Raw genomic sequence first — 21,080 nt, 5'->3', positions numbered from 1 at the left:
TGGGTACCATTCTTTCTTTGTTTTTCTCTGATATTACCGAATCAGGACAAAACAAAATGTCCAACAACACCAGCGCAAACACCCACACCCTCTTCATTTCCCACCTATATGCAGAACAGTCCCTAAGAAAGGCTTCTGTTACAGTTAGACCATGCACCTCTATGAACATAATAGGTGTTGGACTTTCTGGGAACAAAAAAAAACAAAACAAAACACAGGGCTGGAAGGTGTGCTTGCCTAATTCAGGAGATGAAATATTACCCTTGCCGAGCGCTCTGGATGGCGGGACAGATAGCATCCATCCTCCCGGTCGGAGAAACAAACAAACCAAAAGGAGGAGGAGAGGGGGGAAAAAAAGCTTGACCTTTCACCTGACACAGGGAGTACAACTGATAAGTCAGTAGCAATTCCTTTTCTATTCTTTTCCTCCTTTTATTTTGTTGCATGGCTTTTCTGGGGTTTCTTCCCCTCCTTCTTGGCCCTGGTTTCACCTTGCTGAGCCGTTGCCCTTCTATTAAAGGTAGTAATGGCTGCCAAGTCCCTCGCAAGCTTTCTTTCTGATTTGTCAGTCATGAAAGGAGAGCGGGGTGGATGATAAATCTTATTTTGCCAGCTAAGGGCTTCTATCTCGCTGGGCGAAGAAAAATCCGGGGCCAAAAACACTTGCTGTGCGCGTTAGGGAGCCCCGGATTTAAGCCTTGTCCGCTCTGATCAAACCAGGATTTATAGAAGCATCGTAACTCCCGACAACATCCAGCAGCTTATTAATTTTATATATTTCTGTCTGTTCCCTGATATTCCAGGCCTTGACAGTCACTCAAGATAAGCCAAAAGCCCTCTGACAGGATAGAGTGTATATATATTTTTCACTGCTCTCTCTCTCTCTCTCTCTCTGAGTTGAATAGGTTTTAGCTGAAACCTTGAGAGTGCCTCATGGTGGTTTGATTTGTCGACCCATTTTTTTTATTATTTTTTGTCTTCTCTGGGTTGGGCTTCATCTTACGGCCTTTAAATCAAACTCTAGGCCTGAGATATGAGTGAACAAACTCGGGAAGAGTGGACATCACACAGAGAGAGAGAGAGAGAGAGAGAGAGAGAGACAGAAAGACAGACAGGAAAAGAGACCTCTAGCGGCTCTAGCGTCATCCACTGGAGCTACACTCTTGAAAACAAAGATGAAAAGGTTCTTTTAGTGATGCCATAGAAGAAATGTTCCATCAAGAAATGTTCTTTGCTAACCGTGTTTAAATGGTAATAAAACTTAAGATTGAGTGATCTCTTGCATGAAAGTAAACGCAGACCAAAAGTGCTACAAAACTAAACAGCTCGAATTACAAACGAGTTTCTGTGTTTATCCAAACTGTGAATAAAAACTTCAGTTTAAACAAACAAACATACTTTTCCAACTTAAAAGACGTGGAGCTTCTGAATGTAAACAAACCAGAGAGAACAGCGCTTCCCCACAATCGTAGAGGGTCCCTTTAACTAGAACAATTTACACTTTACCTGCTTCAGAACGTGGCATTACAGACCACTGCATTTGTGTTGTTTGTGCTTCATCCGCAGACAAGCATCGTATGAAATGGAACAGCCTGAAGAGACACCGTGCCATAGCCTCATAACGATTTTACCTTCACTTTACCTAGAACTCGTGATTCCTACCAGTTCGTTTTTACTGCTGTTTTCTTATATGCCGTGCTCTCCAGTGTGGACCAGAGGAGGATGGGTTCCCACTTGTGAGTCTTGGCTCCTCTCAGGGTTTCTTTCTCGTGCTCTGAGGGAGCTTTTCCTTGTCACTCCTGCTCAAAGGGGACTTGAACCCGGATCTCTGTAAAACTGCTTTATGACGAGTCTCTTTTTGTGAAAAGCACTATATAAATGAAATGTGACTGGTTGATTTGATGGTCAATGCCAGGCCCGGGCAGGAACGCTTAAATGCATACTGTCCATATGGTACAGACGAGACCCCTTTACCCTTGAAGACAATTTTCTTCCAAACAGTGTCACCGGACTGTGAAGGTTTCCACACAATTAAGAAAGTTATTAGAGAAATGTTAATAACATGCCTTTGGCTGATTGTTTTTCTCATCAATAGCTGCATAAGTTTATCGTAAACTTTCACAGGACTCAATAAACCCTGATGACCTCCAGCGTGTAACGTTTATGACTACGTTATGGGCGCTTTATGGTTCCGCCTACGGAGAGCAGCCAGATGGCGATACCTGTGGTCTGCTGGAGACGTGACTGCGTCTCTTTCGCTCTCACTGTGCATCTCTCTCTGTATTTCTCTCTCTCTGGATTGGGGGGACAGGGGTGGGGGGCGGTGTCAATGGGATTAAAATGGAGATGAATATGAGAGGTGTGTGTTATTCACCAAATAACCCACCCCAGCCCAACAAGGCCTCAGCAGAGTTAGACTATATTCAGGCTTATCAGGGCAAGGCCGTGGTCAAGGGGCTATAGAGTGACCGGATTTTTGAGTGACTAGACGGTTTACGTGGCGGGAAAGTTGTGTGATAGAAGACTCAGCTCCCAGGGAAAACTGACCATGATTGATCTGGTGATAAAACTGAGGGAAAACATTAAAAAGACAGCATAAAAGAAAGAAAACAAACAACAACAAAGGCATAAGATTTTGTAAAACAATACTACCATCCAGTGAGTGACTGGAGAGAAGAATGTAGGGAGGTTACATTAAAGAAAGCGAAGAGCCACCATGAAAGTATAGTGAAAACACACACACACACACACACACACAGGTCAGTGGAGGCCTGCTATCCTGCAGCCGCCCTTACAGCAGTCTTATAAACTCAGCCTTCTTCGTTTAATAATATTAATATAAAAATATGTAATATCTATATTTAATATAATATTCTAATATTTAGCCTTTTCTTTTTTTTGGCACTTGTTTGTTTTTATAAACAGTTCCACTTAAAAGCCTCAAGAGCTTAGAGCAGCGCTCTTATCCAATCAGGAGCCAGCAGAGTCAGAGTCGGTCCAATCCAGTGTGTTTTTAACAAATCTCTAAAACGAACCTAATCTTTCTTCGGGTTTCGACACGAGTCCGATCTGAGAATTCCAGAATCCAATCTCGGCGAGGCCCCCTGTGTCCAACCACAGGTTTAAATACAAACAGGAGATTAATAGAATAATATAAATATAGACCAATGCCGTACAGCCTCCGAGACAAGAAATAACACAAGACCGCCGCACTTAATCAATTATTTATACTCTAAATACACACAGAGATCCAGCTACCATTAAAACACCATATAATCACATTAGCCTTTTGGCGATTAATTATTTATTAGAACTGCTCCATTATGGGATGGCTGAGGACCCCGAAAAGAATCTAAATCCACTTATCCTGAAATCCAAAATACGCAGGGAGATACCATACTCTCAGAATGTGCCAGAAATGGCCAAACTAGCTCAGACGTGGGAGGATATTTCCAGATTTAGTGTCGCTTATCTCTTTCTCTCTCTCTATCTCTCTCAGTTTTTAAATACGTTATTGTGTGTGTGTGTGTGTGGAGCATTAAAATCCTAAGTAAGACATTGTGGAGCGTACACAAGACAGAATTAAAATGTAAAGATTAGAGTGTGAGGAAATGAGACGACAGAGATTTTCTCTAATGGCCTCCAGTCCTAATGCAGTGTTAAATTTAACGGTGAGTGAGAGGCTGAAACGCTGAGGAAGGGACTGATGTACAGTACTCAGAGTTCAGTGATCAATTAGAGGTTAACTGTAGCTTTGTGCGTGTGTGTGTGTGTGTGTGTGTGTGTGTGGAGGGGGGCATGTTTTTATATGTTTGTAAAGACCAGAAGTTATTTTGACGGCCCTCACAACATTAGTTGTTTTCCTTTTTTTCCCCTCAATGGAGGTCCTCACAAGTATAGCAGAATCAACATGAATGTGTGTTTGTTTTTGCTCCTGTGTGTATGTGTTCATGTGTGCAGGTTTTTATAAACATCCAGGACACGAAGGTCCTTGTTTCATAAAGAAGACCAGACTAAAAAAATTCAAGAAATTCGAATAATTCAAGAAATTCAAGATTCATTTTTGGTACGAAAGCTACAAGGTTTTACTAAAAACAGTTCTTTCTGGTTCCTAGGATGAACGTTAGGGTGAGAAAATGATTGATATTTAAATGGCAAAAAAAACCTCTTCTAAACAAATGCTTTCTGTCTGGAAATGCTAAAAAATAATGCTTATAAATATATAAAGCCTCATAAATAATGGACCTTATGTCCTTCCAATGTGTAAATACATGCCTGTGCGTGTGTGTGTGTGTGTGTCCAGGCTCTGATGGAAAAGCGGAGAGCAAGGTAGTGCTTAAAAGCCTTGCTCCAGCATTGACACGGAGCTCAATCTGGTCTTTGCCAATCGATACGCAGGCATTTCTCACCATCGATTATATAATTATGCCGGGTTAAATCATCACGCCCACACACAAACACACACGCGCACACACTCTGTGGCACTCCAGGTTGCAGGTACTTCACAGAGCTGATTAGGATGCCGCTGGGGTGCAGTACATCACTCTTATTAGCCCCTCTGCTACACAATGGGATCATAATTAATGGTAGCAGCAGGACCCAGCGCTGGCCTGACACGAGCACAGGCAAAGCCTGCTTAAGCTTTACACACTTCTCTCTCTCACACACACACACACATTTCTTTCTCTCTCTCTCTCTCTCTCTCTCTCATTACTTTTACACAAGTCACTTTTTTTTCTTTAACCAACATATTGAATTCAACAAAAAATGCTGTTATTATTATTACTACTGCTATTATTATAGCTTCTTTCTCCACATCATCTTTACATAATCACATTGGAAAAGAAGGGTGACTGACATACAGAGAGAGAGAGAGAGAGAGAGTGTAGAATGAAGGGTGTATGTTATGATCATCTGTATGTTTTCATTCCTCTGTCTTTCTCTGTTTCCTGTCCACACACACTTCTCTGTCCATGTGCTTCTGTTTTGTCTTGGTCTCCTGTTCCTCCGGTGCTCCACCCCTCATCAGTGCGTGACCGCTCCCCACGTGACAGATGACTCTCAGCTGTTCCTTGTTCTCCTCCTGCTTGTAAGCTGTGGAAACTTCATCAGTCCGACACCGCTTGTTCGCCTGCGTTCGTGAGCTCAGTGTGTGTTTAACGGTTCCTTTGTGCTCTGTGTTTTAGTGTATGGCTTGTGTCCTCTGGTGTTAAAGCCTCTAGCTCCTGGATCCTGCTTCCTCACCTGCCCTTTTTTTTATTTGTTTATGTTTTATAACGTCTTTGGTTTGTTTTTTTAAGACTATAGAACAGGGTTGTGTCCTGTGTCTGTCCTGACTTCTCTCAGCCGGACGCTGACCCTTCAAGGCCAAACACGAAGCACCCTAGTGGTGTTTTAAGTTGGTCTTTATTAAAAGAGAATGAAAGGACTGGAGTAGGAGTTAACTATTAATAAAACAGGACAATGGCCATTTGTGAGGTTTTCTGAAAACTCTATTGTATTTGTTCTGCATTGTTTTTACATTTCTGCTTATGTAACGCTTTTCTGTTTGGAGCGCAGGGATATTTGCTTAGCTAGTGCATCTGTCACCGAGGTGAGGACTTAGTGATGCAGTGAGTGGGAGGGTGTAACTGACTGGTGTGTGTGTGATACAGTGTGTGTGTGTGTGTGTGCCTGTATTCTTCTGTGTGTAGGGGGTTTGAGGGATGCACCATCTTAATTAACTGGTTACACACGTTTTCTGCTGCACATTCATTGCCACACACACAAACACACACTCTCTCTCTCTCTCACACACACACACACACAAACACAAACTCACTCACTCACACAAACACACTCTCTCTCTCTCTCACACACACACACACAAACTCACTCACTCTCACACACACAAACACACACTCTCTCTCTCTCTCACACACACACACAAACTCACTCACTCACACACACAAACATACACTCTCTCTCTCACACACACACACAAACTCAAACTCACTCACTCACACAAACACACTCTCTCTCACACACACACACACACACAAACTCACTCACTCACACAAACACACTCTCTCTCACACACACACACACAAACTCACTCACTCACAAACACTCTCTCTCTCTCTCTCTCACACACAAACTCACTCACTCACACAAACACACTCTCTCTCTCACACGCTTACACATAAAATCACTCTCTCACACAAACATACACTCACACACAAACACACACAAAGACACTCAATCACACACACAAACTCATTCACTCACTCTCACACACCCTTACACATAACTCACACAAACACACACTCACACAAAACACACACACACACTCACCCCCCTCCACACACTCACTCACACACAAACACACACACACACTCACTCACTCTCTCTCACACACACGTTCACTCACTCACTCTCTCTCTCTCTCTCTCTCTCTCTCTCTCACACACACACACACACACACACCCTCCCACGATATTTACAGCATCTGTCACTGACTGAGGGTCATTACAGGGCGCTGTCATCAGTTCAGCACTCAATTTTAAATTTAGTTTAAAAATATTATATTGACAAAGCCAATACGCTGTTGTTTGATGGTGATGTCATGTTTCTTTCAGTTCTTGGCCTTTTTTCTGTGGCTTTTTTTTATTGTTTATATCGATATCGGAATGATATCGTATTGACTGAAATTCAGAAGTATATCGTGATATAAATTCTGGCCGTTATCATCCAGCTCTACCTCATTCAAGCACTAAAAAAGATAACTATTTTGCACATTTACTTGTTCCAAAGTCATTTCTGGCACAGGGCGGGCAAACAAAGGGAACCAGGCAGAGCTTTGTGGTTTATTGCGTGCTAACCAATCAGGTTCATCTCTACCTTCTGCCTGGTAACCAATCCCATTCATTCTGCCTCGAAGGTGGCGCTGCCTCCAGAACAGTTCAGAGCAGTGATTTGGCACACGAGCTATGCTGCCTTCCGAATGGGACAGTCCTAAAATGCTGCCTACACAATGGAATGCGCTCAGTATATATCGCCCAGCCCAAGGTTATTTAACTCTGACTGCAATTGCTATAAAATGCTAGAAATAGAATTTAAGTTTCAGCTAGACTAACCCTTCCCAAATGAACCCTAGAGATTTCATAATGAGCTCCGTGCTTAGAGCTTACCGACTGTAGGAGGTGTTTCTGCAAAGAGTGTTTGGGGAGACTGCAATTAAGAGTCAGTGTGAGTAGAAAGTGCTTTAGGGTTTAACACGTGGGGTCTCCGAAGACGTACGTACACCAAGCCACTGTGTGTGTGTGTGTGTGTGTGTGTGTGTGTGTGTAATCTGAGAAGCATTACACAAGCTCCGATACTCAGGATCCATGGGAAAGAATAAACAAGAATGAAATCATCATAGTATATATAGTTTCCCTTAGAAAACAACCAGATCAGATTAAGCCTCTCGTTGCTCAGACACTGCTCTCACATCTCCCCTTGTGTCTGAGAGGAGATCTTCGTAAAGTCTCACACAGGGCTCAGATGTGTCCAATTTGTCCTTAAAGAACCAGCAACTCTAAAATGCCCCTTGGTTTTTCGTGTAAACATGTAAACTCTCTCTCTCTCTCTCTCCCTCTCTCCCCCGCTTACAACAACACCCCCCCCCCCCACCGTACACCCTGACCGTGTGCACTTATCGCCCAGCTCAGCACAATCAATTATTGTTGCGGCGGAATCATTAATAATTTCCTAATGAAAACGATTCTGTTGATCTCGGTTGTATTTTAATTAAACATAATTACGGCGCTGCGGTGGGGGACCCCTTTAGGGTACGACTAAGTTTTAATACACTGATAATGAATTTTTTACATTGTGTTGGCTTGTTTAGTTATTATGCGCTGGCACTATTTCCCTACGTTGGGCAGATAAGAGATAATGAGCCCGGCACCTCCTCGCGCGCTCCGCCGCCATGATGCTCAAAGGGGAGATGTGCGTCAAAACAATTAATGTTGCTTTAACTGCTTTAAAAACACAGCCCCTGACGACAGAGGTCTGCCTTTGGGTCAAGGTAGCACGAGTGAATGTCAAAAAGGTCTCGGATATATATGAATAATAATAATAATAATTATAATAATAATATCTACACAGTTTTGCTACACTGTCAGTGCACTGTAAAGTACAGAAGACTTCTTTAGGTTTGCTCTGGAGCTAAGAGGCTGATGTAGCTAACACGTAACACGTAACAGTCGCTTGTGTCCCATCAATCTCTCAGTGCAGTGGAGGGAATCTATGAGATGATTTATGCATTTGAGCTTTTCACGTCTTGAAAATGTCCTTGATTCTGTGTGAAAATGCTGTGATATTTGCACCAATAGGAAGGGTCTAAAATAGATGTGTGTGAGTGTGTTAAAGTTTCCGTAGGTGTGTGTGTGTGAGTGACGGGGTGAGTGTGTGAAAGTGTCCACAGGTGTGTGTGTGTGAGTGACGGGGTGAGTGTGTGAAAGTGCCCACAGGTGTGTGTATGTGTGTGTGTGTGAGTGTGTGAAAGTGTCCACAGGTGTGTGTGTGTGTGTGAGTGTGTGAAAGTGTCCACAGGTGTGTGTGTGTGTGTGTGTGTGAGTGACATTGTGAGTGTGGGAAAGTGTCCACAGGTGTGTGTGTGTGTGTAAGTGACGGTGTGAGTGTGTGAAACTGTCCACAGGTGTGTATGTGCGAGTGTGTAAAAGTGTCCACAGGTGTGTATGTGTGAGTGTGTGAAAGTGTCCACAGGTGTGTGTGTGTGTGTAAAAGTGTCCACAGGTGTGTGTGTGTGTGTGTGTGTGTAAAAGTGTCCACAGGTGTGTATGTGTGTGTGTGTGAAAGTGTCCACAGGTGTGTGTGTGTGTGTGACTGTGTGAAAGTGTCCGCAGGTGTGTGTGTGTGTGAGTCAGTGACTGGGTGAGTGTGTGAAAGTGTCGACAGGAGTGTATGTGTGTGTGAGTCAGTGACTGGGTGAGTGTGTGAAAGTGTCCACAGGTGTGTATGTGTGTGTGTGTGTGTGAAAGTGTCCGCAGGTGTGTGTGTGTGAGTCAGTGACTGGGTGAGTGTGTGAAAGTGTCCACAGGTGTGTATGTGTGTGTGTGTGAAAGTGTGCACAGGTGTGTGTGTGTGTGTGTGTGTGACTGTGTGAAAGTGTCCGCAGGTGTGTGTGAGTCAGTGACTGGGTAAGTGTGTGAAAGTGTCCACAGGTGTGTGTGTGTATGTGTGTGTGTGTGTGTGTGTGTGTGTGTGTGAGTGACTGTGTGAGTATGTGAAAATGTCCATAGGTGTCTATGCATGACTGAGTGAGTGTTCACAGATGTGTGTGAATAACTGGGTGAATGTGTCCACAGGTGTATGTGTGAGACTGGTTGAGTGTGTGAAATGACTTACACACAGAGGTGTGTGTGAGAGAGAGTGTGTGTGAGAGAGAGAGAGAGAGCGAGAGAGAGACAAAGAGAGTAACTGGGTGAGTCAGGGTGTGCCTTGCCAAAAATTCTGAGCAGACTCTGGGTGAACCACAACCTTCGTCGCGTTGACACAGTTACAAAAGATGAAGATGAAGTTATGAGGTTTTGTTTTGCAGCACTGTCACTGTAAAACTAAAGAAGCACATTTCAGACGAGACACACGTTGTGGCTATATCCACAGTAAAACACTGTAAAATGACCGTAATTTTCAGAATGGCAGCAGGTAGTGTCGCAGTCACACAGATCCAGGGATCTGGAGGTTGTGGGTTCAAGTCCTGCTCCGGGTGACTGTCTGTGAGGAGTGTGGTGTGTTCTCCCTGTGTCTGCGTAGGTTTCCTCCGGGTGACTGTCTGTGAGGAGTGTGGTGTGTTCTCCCTGTGTCTGCGTGGGTTTCCTCCCACGGTCCAAAAACACACGTTGGTAGGAGGATTGGCGACTCAAAAGTGTTCATAAGTGTGAGTGTGTGTCGCCCTGTGAAGGCGGTAGGCTCCAAACCCACCGCGACCCTCAACTGTATAAGCGGTTACAGACAATAAATGTTTTAATTAATTTTTTGAATGAACTGACAGCTGTGTCTCTAGTGTAGTGTTAAGATTCACTTACTGTAGTGATAGCGTACACTACTGAAATCAACAATCACAGCACAGTGCTGTCATTTACACCTACTGCTTATCACTGTATTTGCAGGAAATGTGTGCAAACAAAGAGAAGTTAAAGAGTGAAGAAAAAAGGGGTCACTCAGGCACATCTACAGTCAGCTGTATAAAAAAAAAAAAAAAGGTAAAAATCAGATGGAGAGGAGCACAAAAGCTTGGTGAATTAGTCCAATCCTGCAGTGTACGGGCTTATGTAAAACACCCTCGTTACAACTGGTCAATTTGCACTTGCACAAAGGCAAACTGTCACCCCCCCCCCCCACCCCAGACTCCTCTGACTCGCTGTATCTGACCGGCCTCGGCCTAAGAGGCTTACGCTCTAAAATTTTAGGTGACCTCTGCATAATAATAATAGCCTTGTAGGACATTCGCCGTCTGTGTCCGCGCTCACGAGAGCCGTGATATCAGGTGACGGTGGTAAAAAGGACTAATTGTGGAGATTTGTTGAATGAATGGATCTGGCTGGGCGACTTTTGAGAGCACTTAATGTGGTAATACCGTTCTGACACAGATGTAGAACATTATGTTCATGTAATACACTTGATTATTTAGATGAACTCTGCCATTACATTTCAATCGGCCCGTCTCTGCACTGTACGTCCAAACATTAGTAGACACCCCTCGGCGACAGTGACTTTAGGCGGTTTAAGGTGTTTAGGTTTTCAAATATGTTCTAAAGCATTTGTGTGTGTGTGTGTGTGTGTGTGTGTGTAACATATAACTGCAGTTAAACATTCAAACATTCATTCATTCATTCATTATCTGTAAGCGCTTATCCAGTTCAGGGTCGCGGTGGGTCCAGAGCCAGCCTGGAATCATTGGGCGCAAGGCGGGAATACACCCTGGAGGTGGTCCTTCACAGGGCAACACACACACACTCACACATTCACTCACACCTACGGACACTTTTGAGTCACCACATTTAAACATTTGTATTGTAATTGTGGCGCTGAATGACAGGTGGCCTTACATTAAATAAAAAATAACCTAAATATAGTTTCAAAAAATGTCAAGTGAGAAGAATTTATTTATTTACGTGCATCTTTTTGTTTGTTCTTGGTGATTATAGTGTATCCAAAAGTGTGTGAGTTTTGCTTTCGACAATTTATAAAGATGGTGATTCCGATGTTAGTGATCAGGAATGTACCGTATTAATACTTCATTATTATTATTATTATTACTAAACATTTAATACGTATGTGTACACTCAATATAAACCTAACATACTCTTCACAGAAAATTCTTAAGTATAATGGGATGCTCTAGCGCAGCTGTACATGAGCTCAAATTCAAGTAGTTCTCCCTGTGTCTGCGTGGGTTTCCTCCGGGTGACTGTCTGTGAGGAGTGTGGTGTGTTCTCCCTGTGTCCACATGGGTTTCCTCCGGGTGACTGTCTGTGAGGAGTGTGGTGTGTTCTCCCTGTGTCCACATGGGTTTCCTTCGGGTGCTCTGGTTTCCTCCCACAGTCCAAAAACACACGTTGGTAGGTGGATTGGCGACTCAAAAGTGTCTGTAGGTGTGAGTGTGTGAGTGAATGTGTGAGTGTGTGTTGCCCTGTGAAGGACTGGCGCCCCCTCCAGGGTGTATTCCCGCCTTGCGCCCAATGATTCCAGGTAGGCTCTGGACCCACCGCGACCCTGAACTGGATAAGGGTTACAGATAATGAATGAATGAATGTAGATTTTTTTTTAATAATTGCCCAGCCCTAGTTTGGAGTGATATCTGTGATCCATAACTAACCACCCCACACCGGTACCTGACACAGATAAATGCCATTAAATCCCCACCTGGTGTAAAGCCTTCCTAGAAGAACAGAGACTGCGTCTGCGGCACAGGGTGTTTACAATGCTTGTTAGCTATGTTAGCATGTTTGGGTGCAGCATTCGTTTGAGTGAAGGGCTTGTGTGTAATGAGAGTGCAGTGAGGAGTGTGGGTGTGTGTGTGTGTGTGTGTGTGTGAGAGTGTGTACGAGGGGGAGGGGGAGGGCTAGGAGCTGAAAGAAGCTGCTGGAGTGTGCAGAAGGGTATTGTGGCACTTGCAGGTGGATTGGGGGATAATGAGTTATGGCGATGAAGTGGAGAGGTTTAGTGCTGGCTGGATGAAGCCACACTGTGAGGCTAATGTAAAACAAACAGCACGCGGGGCTATGGCAGGCACGCACACACACACACATTCTAATACAAAAAAAGCACACTATGGCACATACACACCTCTGAACAGAGATACACCCACGTATGCCGTTTTTAAAAAAATAACTGATTATTAGCAGACAAAATGATCTGAATGTAAAATATGGTCTAACATCAGCTCAAAAATAAAACTAGCTTTTATTTTTTATCCGTCAGTTCCCATCATTTATTGGGTGTGTTACAGCCTCTGCTTGTTCAGAACCTCATCCTGACTGTTCCAAGGGTTGGTAATGACTTGAAATCCTGACCGTACCCTGCCCTGGTGCTGTATAAGCTGCCAAGCTGATGTAGTCCCATTAAAACTAAACTCCACCACAGTGAGATCAGACTAAGCTTAAAGTTAGTTGGTTAAAGCTGGTTGAGGTGAAGAGCCTGTTTGAATTCAGTCTGTAGGTTTGTCACAGAAGACGTGTAGTGATTATTGCAGTATAAAGCAAAACTGTGATCTACAGAGCAGCTGATTTAATTCATCGGCCCAGGTGCAGATACACAGTCGTCCACACACTTCTGACACTATCACAACTTTCTGTAAGTTTTTAGAAAGTGCTGTTCTCACACTGTGTGGTGCTGATAGAGCAGAATGTCCAGCCGTCAGCTGTTTAATCCTAAAGCTCCTAAAGCTTTACACTGAGCATCACATAAGGGTGGCCTCACATAGGCACCTCATGATTTGGGTTTGATTCTGGGTTCCCCAAAATGACCACAAATCAGTTCTTTGTGTATTTAATTTTCTGTGGTCTGTATATTCTGTATACACACACACACACACAGACACACACATACACACACTGTCCTTGTATGTACACTCACTGTCCATTCTCTCAGCTCCACTGACCATACAGGAGCACTCTGTAGTTCTACAATTACACCTTGTAGTCCATGTGTTGCTCTGCATACCTTGGCTGTTTCTCAATACAAAGTACGTCAAGTTTGAACAAACTCCCGAGGACGGTGTGGTCGTTATATAAATGGAACGCCGGAGTACTATGAGTCACCATTTCCACGGCATGAAAAAATTAATAGCGCTGAGGTTGGTGCGAAATGCATTCTGGGATATCTGACTCTCGCAAGTCTACAGAAGTCATGCCCCAGTGCATCCTCAATAACACGGGTGGAGCAAGAACACATCCGGGTAGTTGAACTGTACTTGGCTAGAAGTGGACTTTTAAATGGAACCTGGGCTGAGGCTGATGACGTTTTCCGAGAACACAAGTACAGACAAGAACACGTATTGAGAAACGGCTTTTGTTAACCCCTCTTTCACCTCGTCCTTCAGTAATTGGGTATCATTCGGGCGGTGGGTCATTCTCAGCGCTGCAGTGACACTAACGTGGTGGTGGTGGTGGTGGTGTGTTAGTGTGTGTTGTGCTGGTACGAGAGGATCAGACACAGCAGTTGCTGCTGGAATTTGGCCCAAATCATCATGCGCAGGCCAAGAACACACTCTGGACAGAGTGCCAGTACATCGCAGGGCGTCACACACACATCACCCAGCCACTCACACACGCCCAGCTGTGCACAGATCCACCTACCTTGATTTTATTCATTTATTTATTTATTTTATTGTGGCAGGCAATGGGATTTACACTAAAAGGCAACGTAGGTAATTCTGGAGAACGTTTTTCTTCTTTGAAAAGCTCTGCATCTTTTAAGGAGTGTTTGAGTAAGAAGACGAGTGTAGCTCGTTTGTGGTTCAAATTGAACTCTTTCAATATTTATTCACTGTTTGAACTGCCACAGAAAATGAGCTGTTTACTTTTCTAGCACTTTCTGTATGCATTTCTTTTAATGCCATGTAAAGCTAGTGGTCTCCTGAATTGGGAGTTCCACCTTAAGTAATTCACCTGAAACAGCAGAAATAATAATAATATTACCAACCTACGGCGCAGGAATAGAACAACATCCTAACCCTAACGTTGATTTTGATCGTTCGGACATCTCTCCACATTCCAAATGTTTCCAGATGCCATTTCTCAGCCATGGCTGACCCAGAGATGCACAGAAAGAATACGCCTGGCCCATTTCGATCCAAGACACTTCGTTTCTTCCCCATTTACCGAGTCGGGGCTTCGTGTAAACACCAGACATTTTCCAGTGCGCAAACAGACCAGAGAGCTAGCTACGGGGGAGAAAACATCCTCTAAAATTGTATTAAAAAGATGTTTCCTAAAAAGGTGTGGGTGGCTTCAGTTTGCCAGATTAATGACAATAATAATTTCAAAGGGAAAGTATCAAGTGGGAAATCCAGGGCTGTGAACATAAAAACCGTGACTTGAACCTTGGAAAACGATGTCCTAACCTGATGTGCCGTATCCTAACGTGACTGGACAAATGTTTCAACCTCTGTAAAATTACACTGACTTCTGTGCATACACACACACACACACACACACACACAAACTCCACACTTCAAAACTCCTCAGAGATAATAACAAGCAACAGCAAGAAGTTCTCGGATGCACTAAAACATACATCACCAAACAAAGCCCAAAGCAGAGCGTTTAATTTATGAGCCGCCGCAAAAAAAGGACAATCTATCATCTGCCAGCGACATAAGCTCTTGACATAAGTTCCAATTTAGTGTAACAAACTACCTGCAAACATAATGTGACCCAATAACTGAGCGGAGCCGGCTAGCCGACTCTATAGTGCTGTCTGCTGTAGTTATTAGCCGGTGCTCTAAATATAGGCAGAAGTCTGTCCTGCTTGCTTGGGGCAGCCCAAAGGGGAATCACACTCCCCCAGAAGGGCTCTGGATAATGAATTATGCCACACAGGATGCTGGGATACATTCATTACCACTATATCTGTGCATTTTTCATATAATCCCCTACTTCCAACCACATGGCCTTGGAGATGTATCACTAAACACTGCTTTGACACATGGTTATGCGCACAAAAGCTGCAACTACAACATATCTGCTATATCCATACAGCCTCCAGGAAACACGCTTTACAGACGACTTCAGAACATACAGATAGAGGTGGGAGCTGTAAAATCTAAAGCTATACTCAGTGGAAATGATGGTTACTGGAGTAAACTAAAGACTGTAAAAGAAATCTACCTTCCATTCTTTCTTAATGGAAGAGGAAAGTCTGTAAAACGTCTACAACCCATGGCTCTTTACTGGCTCTTTCTTATTCTCTGATCCTTTAGGTGTGAAATAAAAAGACAAAGGTGTGACCAATAATATCACACCAAGAAAAAAATAAACAACAAAGTGATCCCACTCTAAAGAGCAATTAATGCAACTTTAGGTAAGAATTCATATTGTTGCTCCCGGGTTCCTGAAATAAAGGGTTAATCGGAAGTGATACATAGTGTCGTTTCTGCAGTGCTGAGCCCAGAGTAACCACAACGGAGGTTCTATTCCCTGTATTACAGCTCATTGGAGCATCACAGTCAATTTGAAGCTGTGGTTTTAAGGTAAAGATACCACCTAGTGTGACTGTTGAGACAAATGGTGGTTCAGAAACAGTGCTTTCTCCTCCATCAACATCCATGGCAGAAGAGCCATGCTACCTGGGAGCAGAGGGAGTGGCTACCTCTCCAGGTGTCAGTGTTGGCGGTCCCTAATCATTCATGCATGTGTGTTTTCACTGCCAAGCATGGGTTAAATGCATAGTGTTTTGTTTTTGTGACATAGCAGCTATTAATTCATAGCTTATATATAAATGAAATAATATGTTTGAGTAGAATTAAAATGTAACACATTCATTCATTCATTCATTATCTGTAACCGCTTATCCAGTTCAGGGTCGCGGTGGGTCCAGAGCCTACCTGGAATCATTGGGCGCAAGGCAGGAATACACCCTGGAGGGGGCGCCAGTCCTTCACAGGGCAACACACACACACTCACACATACATTCACACCTATGGACACTTTCGAGTCACCAATCCACCTACCAACTTGTGTTTTTGGACCGTGGCAGGAAACCGGAGCACCCGGAGGAAACCCACGCGGACACAGGGAGAACACACCTACTCCTCACAGACAGTCACCCGGAGCGGGTATCGAACCCACAACCTCCAGGCCCCTGGAGCCGTGTGACTGCGACACTACCGTGCCACCCACAAATGTAACATCCATCTATAAATTAAACTTAAAGCAACACTAGGTCGTTGCTACTTATGGCTCTGAACTGCAGAATACTAAGTAACTTTTGAAGAGGGTAAGAAAGATGGTTTGGCAAGACTCGTAGAATAAAATGTAAAATTCAATAATCACGTTCTGGCTGTTTTTAATGCTACATTTGGTGCTAAAACGGATTCCTGCTTCTTGAAGGAACTGTGTAACAGCGAGGGAGAACACGCTACATGGCTGTACGTTAATCTACAGCCTCCTGTCCTTGCTGTTATACATCAGGCAGACAGGGTTTACATAGCGCAGCAAACAAAGTGACCCTAGCCTGAGCACATCCTCCCGGTCGAGTGAATGCGAAAAGGCAGAGGAGAAATTATAGCGCCTTAACAAAACAGCCCCTCGAAATCCCGTTATTAGTCTTTTTTTTGTTTCATATATTCAGTCTCCTGGCAAAAAGATTAGGTGATTTTAAAGCAGCGCATAATCTTCTTTAACAGCTTATCAAAACTTTAATGATTTGCTTGATAAAGAGCACAAAGTTAAGTAGCCGGTTAAGAGGATAACTCCCCCAGTGCAGTCTAGTGATTAGCAGATGAGAATTGGCAAAGGCTGGAAATCTGAGGTTGCAAATCCCACTTTGGCTTCTCGCTCACTTTGAGGGTAGAGGAAAACTCCATTTTCAGGGAGGAGGGTAATGGCTTCAGAAACTGATAAATGAGAGCTATCCTTGTGTCCTTTGGAATCCTCAAAAACCCCTCCCCTCTCCCTTAGCTCCGTCCCCGTGTATTTACTCACTCGTTCGTGCGCCTCGTAATGGAGTCGACCCATCAGCATCAAATTAGCAGCTGGATTCTTAAAAAGCGCGGCCTTGAAATCATAATGTCAATGTGCCGCGCTCCGTAAGCAGGAGTGAGCACGAGCCGCCTACGTGGCCCATGAGATAAATGTGTGTTGGCAGCGGGGTCATGGATATCATCCCTGATGCTTTGTTAAGTTCTGACAGCGTGGCTGGGTCATACTGCCTCGCTGCTATAAAGATGTTTTTATAATATGTAAAAAGGCTGCAAAATTAGAGACGTACCAATAAACGCACCGCGTTCACAACTTAAGTCTTATTTGAATGAAATCGACACTTTGCAGCAGGTCATCGTTCATAAGGCTGCATCACACCCGCAAACGCCTTTCAACACCTGACATAACTCCACACACACATCTATAAAGGTTCACTCCAGCAAGCGTCAGTTGTCATAACACTTTCTCGGATGAAACTGACTAAAGCAGCCTAATTCTAACAGGCGTCAGACGTCATAAATGTTTTTCGCTATCATAAACAGGCTTAAAGGCTTATATTAACAAACATCAGTTGTCAAAGCACGTCTAAGAGTTAAACAGACTACAGCGGTGTCACTGACAAATGGACAATTGTTGGGATAAGCATTTATAGATGTTCCTGTAGGTCAAATAATACATTTTCAGATTGGTTCTTTCGCATATCAAACATATTCAAACGTGCGACGACAGAATTCTGAAATCTGAATTCTGAAAGTTAAATTTCACTCGTATTTTACAAAAATAATAGCTGCTTCTTAACCTTGCCTCCAATTTCCGTGGCCTAATGGTCGGAGAAGGGAGCTTAGGACTGGAAGGTCACTGGTTTGATTTCCATGACTAGTTCCACAGCTGAGAATCAGCACCATTTGTGTTAAATTAACATTGTAACTGTTAAAACGTAACACTCTTCAACACTCTCTCTGTTCATTTAACACTAAAAGTGTGGAGCTAACGCTGGTGAATTTGCTGTGAAAGGCACTTAACCCCCATATGTTCCCCTAGTGCTGGGGATGGCTGCCCGCCTCTCTGTGTGTGTTCACTGCCCCTAATGCACTAGTGTGTGTGTGTGTTCACTACCGCAGATGGGTTAAATATGGAAGACATATTTTGTTTTACATTGTACAGTGACAAATATTTGCACATTTCCTCTGAGACATGCAAAGCCAGCCGCCCCCTTGGTTTTTCAAACGGCATCACTGGACAATTCAAAGTCCTGGAGGAGAATGCAAACAGCCCAGATCTGTTACATCAGCTTTGGTTATTTGGAGCATCACAGGGGATTGAAAGGATGGGGGGGCGGTGGCTAAGTTACAGGTGAATATGATGAGCCAATCATATTAAATCAAAATGTGACCTAAAAGCTGCTAAAATCTGACGATGTCTCCATGAGGATGACGTGTGTGTCTTTGTCAACATCTCTGTGTATCATCCACAACTTCCTTCAGGCATTTCACGTACAGAAATGTCACTCCGCATTTGTAAAGTTTCCAGTAAAGGCAGGTGGATGATGGTGCTCCAGTGTAGCTTTATATGCGCTGGATTTTGGGTAGAATATTACAAATGTTTTAAATACGGATGAAGGGAAAAGGATAGGGAGAAAGAAAGTGATTCGGAGTGAGAGAGGGCATGCAGGGTGTCATGGGCTGTGTGTGTGTGTGTGTGTATGTGTGTGTGTGTGGGGTGGAGTTGTGGAGCAGAAGAGATAAACCCAGACGCTTACCTTTGCTGTACACCACACAGTTGTTTTTGTTGTCTTCCGCTCCCTGCCAAGTCACATCCAACAGCCACCTGGGGCCCGAGCTCAAAACCACCGGGACGGGGGCCTTGGTCTTCTGCAGGAAGAGAGATAACACACACATGCACGCGCACACACACACACACACAAAGCTTTTAGTTATTTTGAGTGTGATTAAGGAGCATATTAATAAGTGAGAGATACGTTTAACTTGGAGTAAAGCTATAAACATCAACTCTTTTTTTTTTTTGTAAAACTCCAAGAGTCTGAAAAAAAGCATGTCTCACGTGAGTTGCTAAAGCTGGGTTACATTATATTACATTAATCAGAATTCTACCCGTACTACAGCTATGATTTTCACACTTGAAAACAGATCCAAGGGAATTGCTTGACTTGCAAACTAAAACATAACGGCATTCACTGAAATGTGTTTACTTTTGCGATGAGGAGTCTGTATGCACTTATGGGACCATGAAAAATTCTCAAGCACCTATTGTTTTTTTTTTTTAAAGTAGTAGATGTGTTGTGAAGGAATATAGAGAACTAAGTTGTTTCCAGATGTTCTTCTTGATCAGACTGACTTGTTAAAGCAACACATTCGCACACGGAACATCACTACTTTCTGTAACAATGGTATTTGTTTGTTTTTATTCTAATATTAAAGATTTTTGTTTGTTTTTGAAAAACAGCTTTTTAAATCTCATTTTCTCAGGTGTCTAAAACTTTTGCACAGTACTCTGTATCAAAATCTGAACTATTTATTAGCTTCTTTAAGGTAGCAAATTACTGATCAACACATGAGCCTAACGTCAGGCACACACTACACGACTGAGGACAACACGCTACACGACCCCAAGCTCCCAAACTAAACAAGAGACCTGGGTTTCCTAGGAGACGCACACAAACACAGACGTACAACTCACTGCGGTTATCGTTTGCGCTGCTTTTTGTTGGAGATCCACAAAGAAAAAAACAAGTAAAATGTATTTGGGTCATGGATGTGAAGACTTGGTCAGTCTCTACACGCTGCAGAAGGTGCTGGAGATTAGTAGAACAGCACATACTTGAGGCAAAATTCCACCTTAAATGGTTCACATACATTAGCAGTACCCGTAGCGCATGCCACAGGCCTGTGTCATTTAAGGTGGAATAGAAAATTAGAATAAAGGCTGTAACAGGGAGTTCTATAGCTCACTGTTCTTTCTCTATCAGGTAATACAGGTTATTTGAGGTTATTTGGTGTAATGTATTGTAGTTTTCCATAAATTTACAGTTTACACCTGTAACACACCTGTGTTTACTTTCTGTGCTCTGTTCTCATTGGCTGTTGACGGGACACGTTCAGGCTTGAGTTGGTGAAGAGTTTACACTACACGACTAGGTACCTGGCATCACAAATGTCCTCAAGGTTAGATGCAATCAAATCCTCACAGACATGTTCCAATAAGCCATTTCCAAGCTTTAAGTTATGAAATGTAAATGTACTATAAAATTAATGTAATTCTTGATTTTGAACATTGTAAATTATCCAGGGTATAACAGTGAGGGGAAACAAAGAGCCAGACCCCGGGAGGAGGTTTATTTAGGGGCTCAGGGCTGAGGGGTGGAGATGTTTTGGGACTTGCTGGTTGTCTTCCTCAACATACTTCCCAGAGTCAAAAAGTCCAAAGCCAGGGATTGTGGGAATTCACTTCCCCAGTGATCCTGTATCAGATCTCCTCGATTAGCTGCCTGATCTCGGTTGCCTGGGAAAATTACAAATGGAATGCAGATAGCTGTGGGTGAGGTGGGGAGAGAAAGGGCGGCAGAGGAGAGGCAGGTTTTTGCGGGTGAACTTTGGGCACATTGTCCCGTTGCTTATCGCCCCCTCCCCATCTCACTATTTCCTGCGAGGAAAAAAGAAAAAAAAAAGGACAGGGGGCCGGGGAAGAATTTAAAGAATCAGTATCCATTTCAAAGGCCGACGGAGGTTACGTTTGGTAATGCGCCGGCAAATTATTCCGAATGGGCAACGTCATTTTTCTTCTCGGGCGCCGGGTCAAACCTGGTGCTTTAAGTTATTTCTATAAATCAAAAGCTGGGAGATAGGGAGAGGGTTAGGGCTCAGCGAACGG

At 43.5% G+C, this 21,080-nt stretch overlaps 1 protein-coding gene across 3 annotated transcripts in view; it reads right to left on the bottom strand.

Moving 5' to 3' along the window:
- The window catches only part of zfpm2a (zinc finger protein, FOG family member 2a), a 198,515-nt gene that overhangs the window by 42,119 nt on the left and 135,316 nt on the right, over positions 1 to 21,080 (bottom strand). For all 3 annotated transcript variants that reach the window (XM_066645304.1, XM_066645310.1, XM_066645317.1), the window contains one exon: positions 18,952 to 19,063. In XM_066645304.1, the coding sequence (XP_066501401.1) occupies positions 18,952 to 19,063 (112 nt within the window). The remainder of the gene's footprint in view (positions 1 to 18,951; positions 19,064 to 21,080) is intronic.

The sequence above is a fragment of the Hoplias malabaricus genome, chromosome 1, assembly GCF_029633855.1.
Source record: "Hoplias malabaricus isolate fHopMal1 chromosome 1, fHopMal1.hap1, whole genome shotgun sequence".
Classification (NCBI taxonomy): Eukaryota; Metazoa; Chordata; class Actinopteri; order Characiformes; family Erythrinidae; genus Hoplias; species Hoplias malabaricus.
Note: the sequence above shows the minus strand (reverse complement) of the source record. Positions and strands in the feature narration are given on the sequence as shown.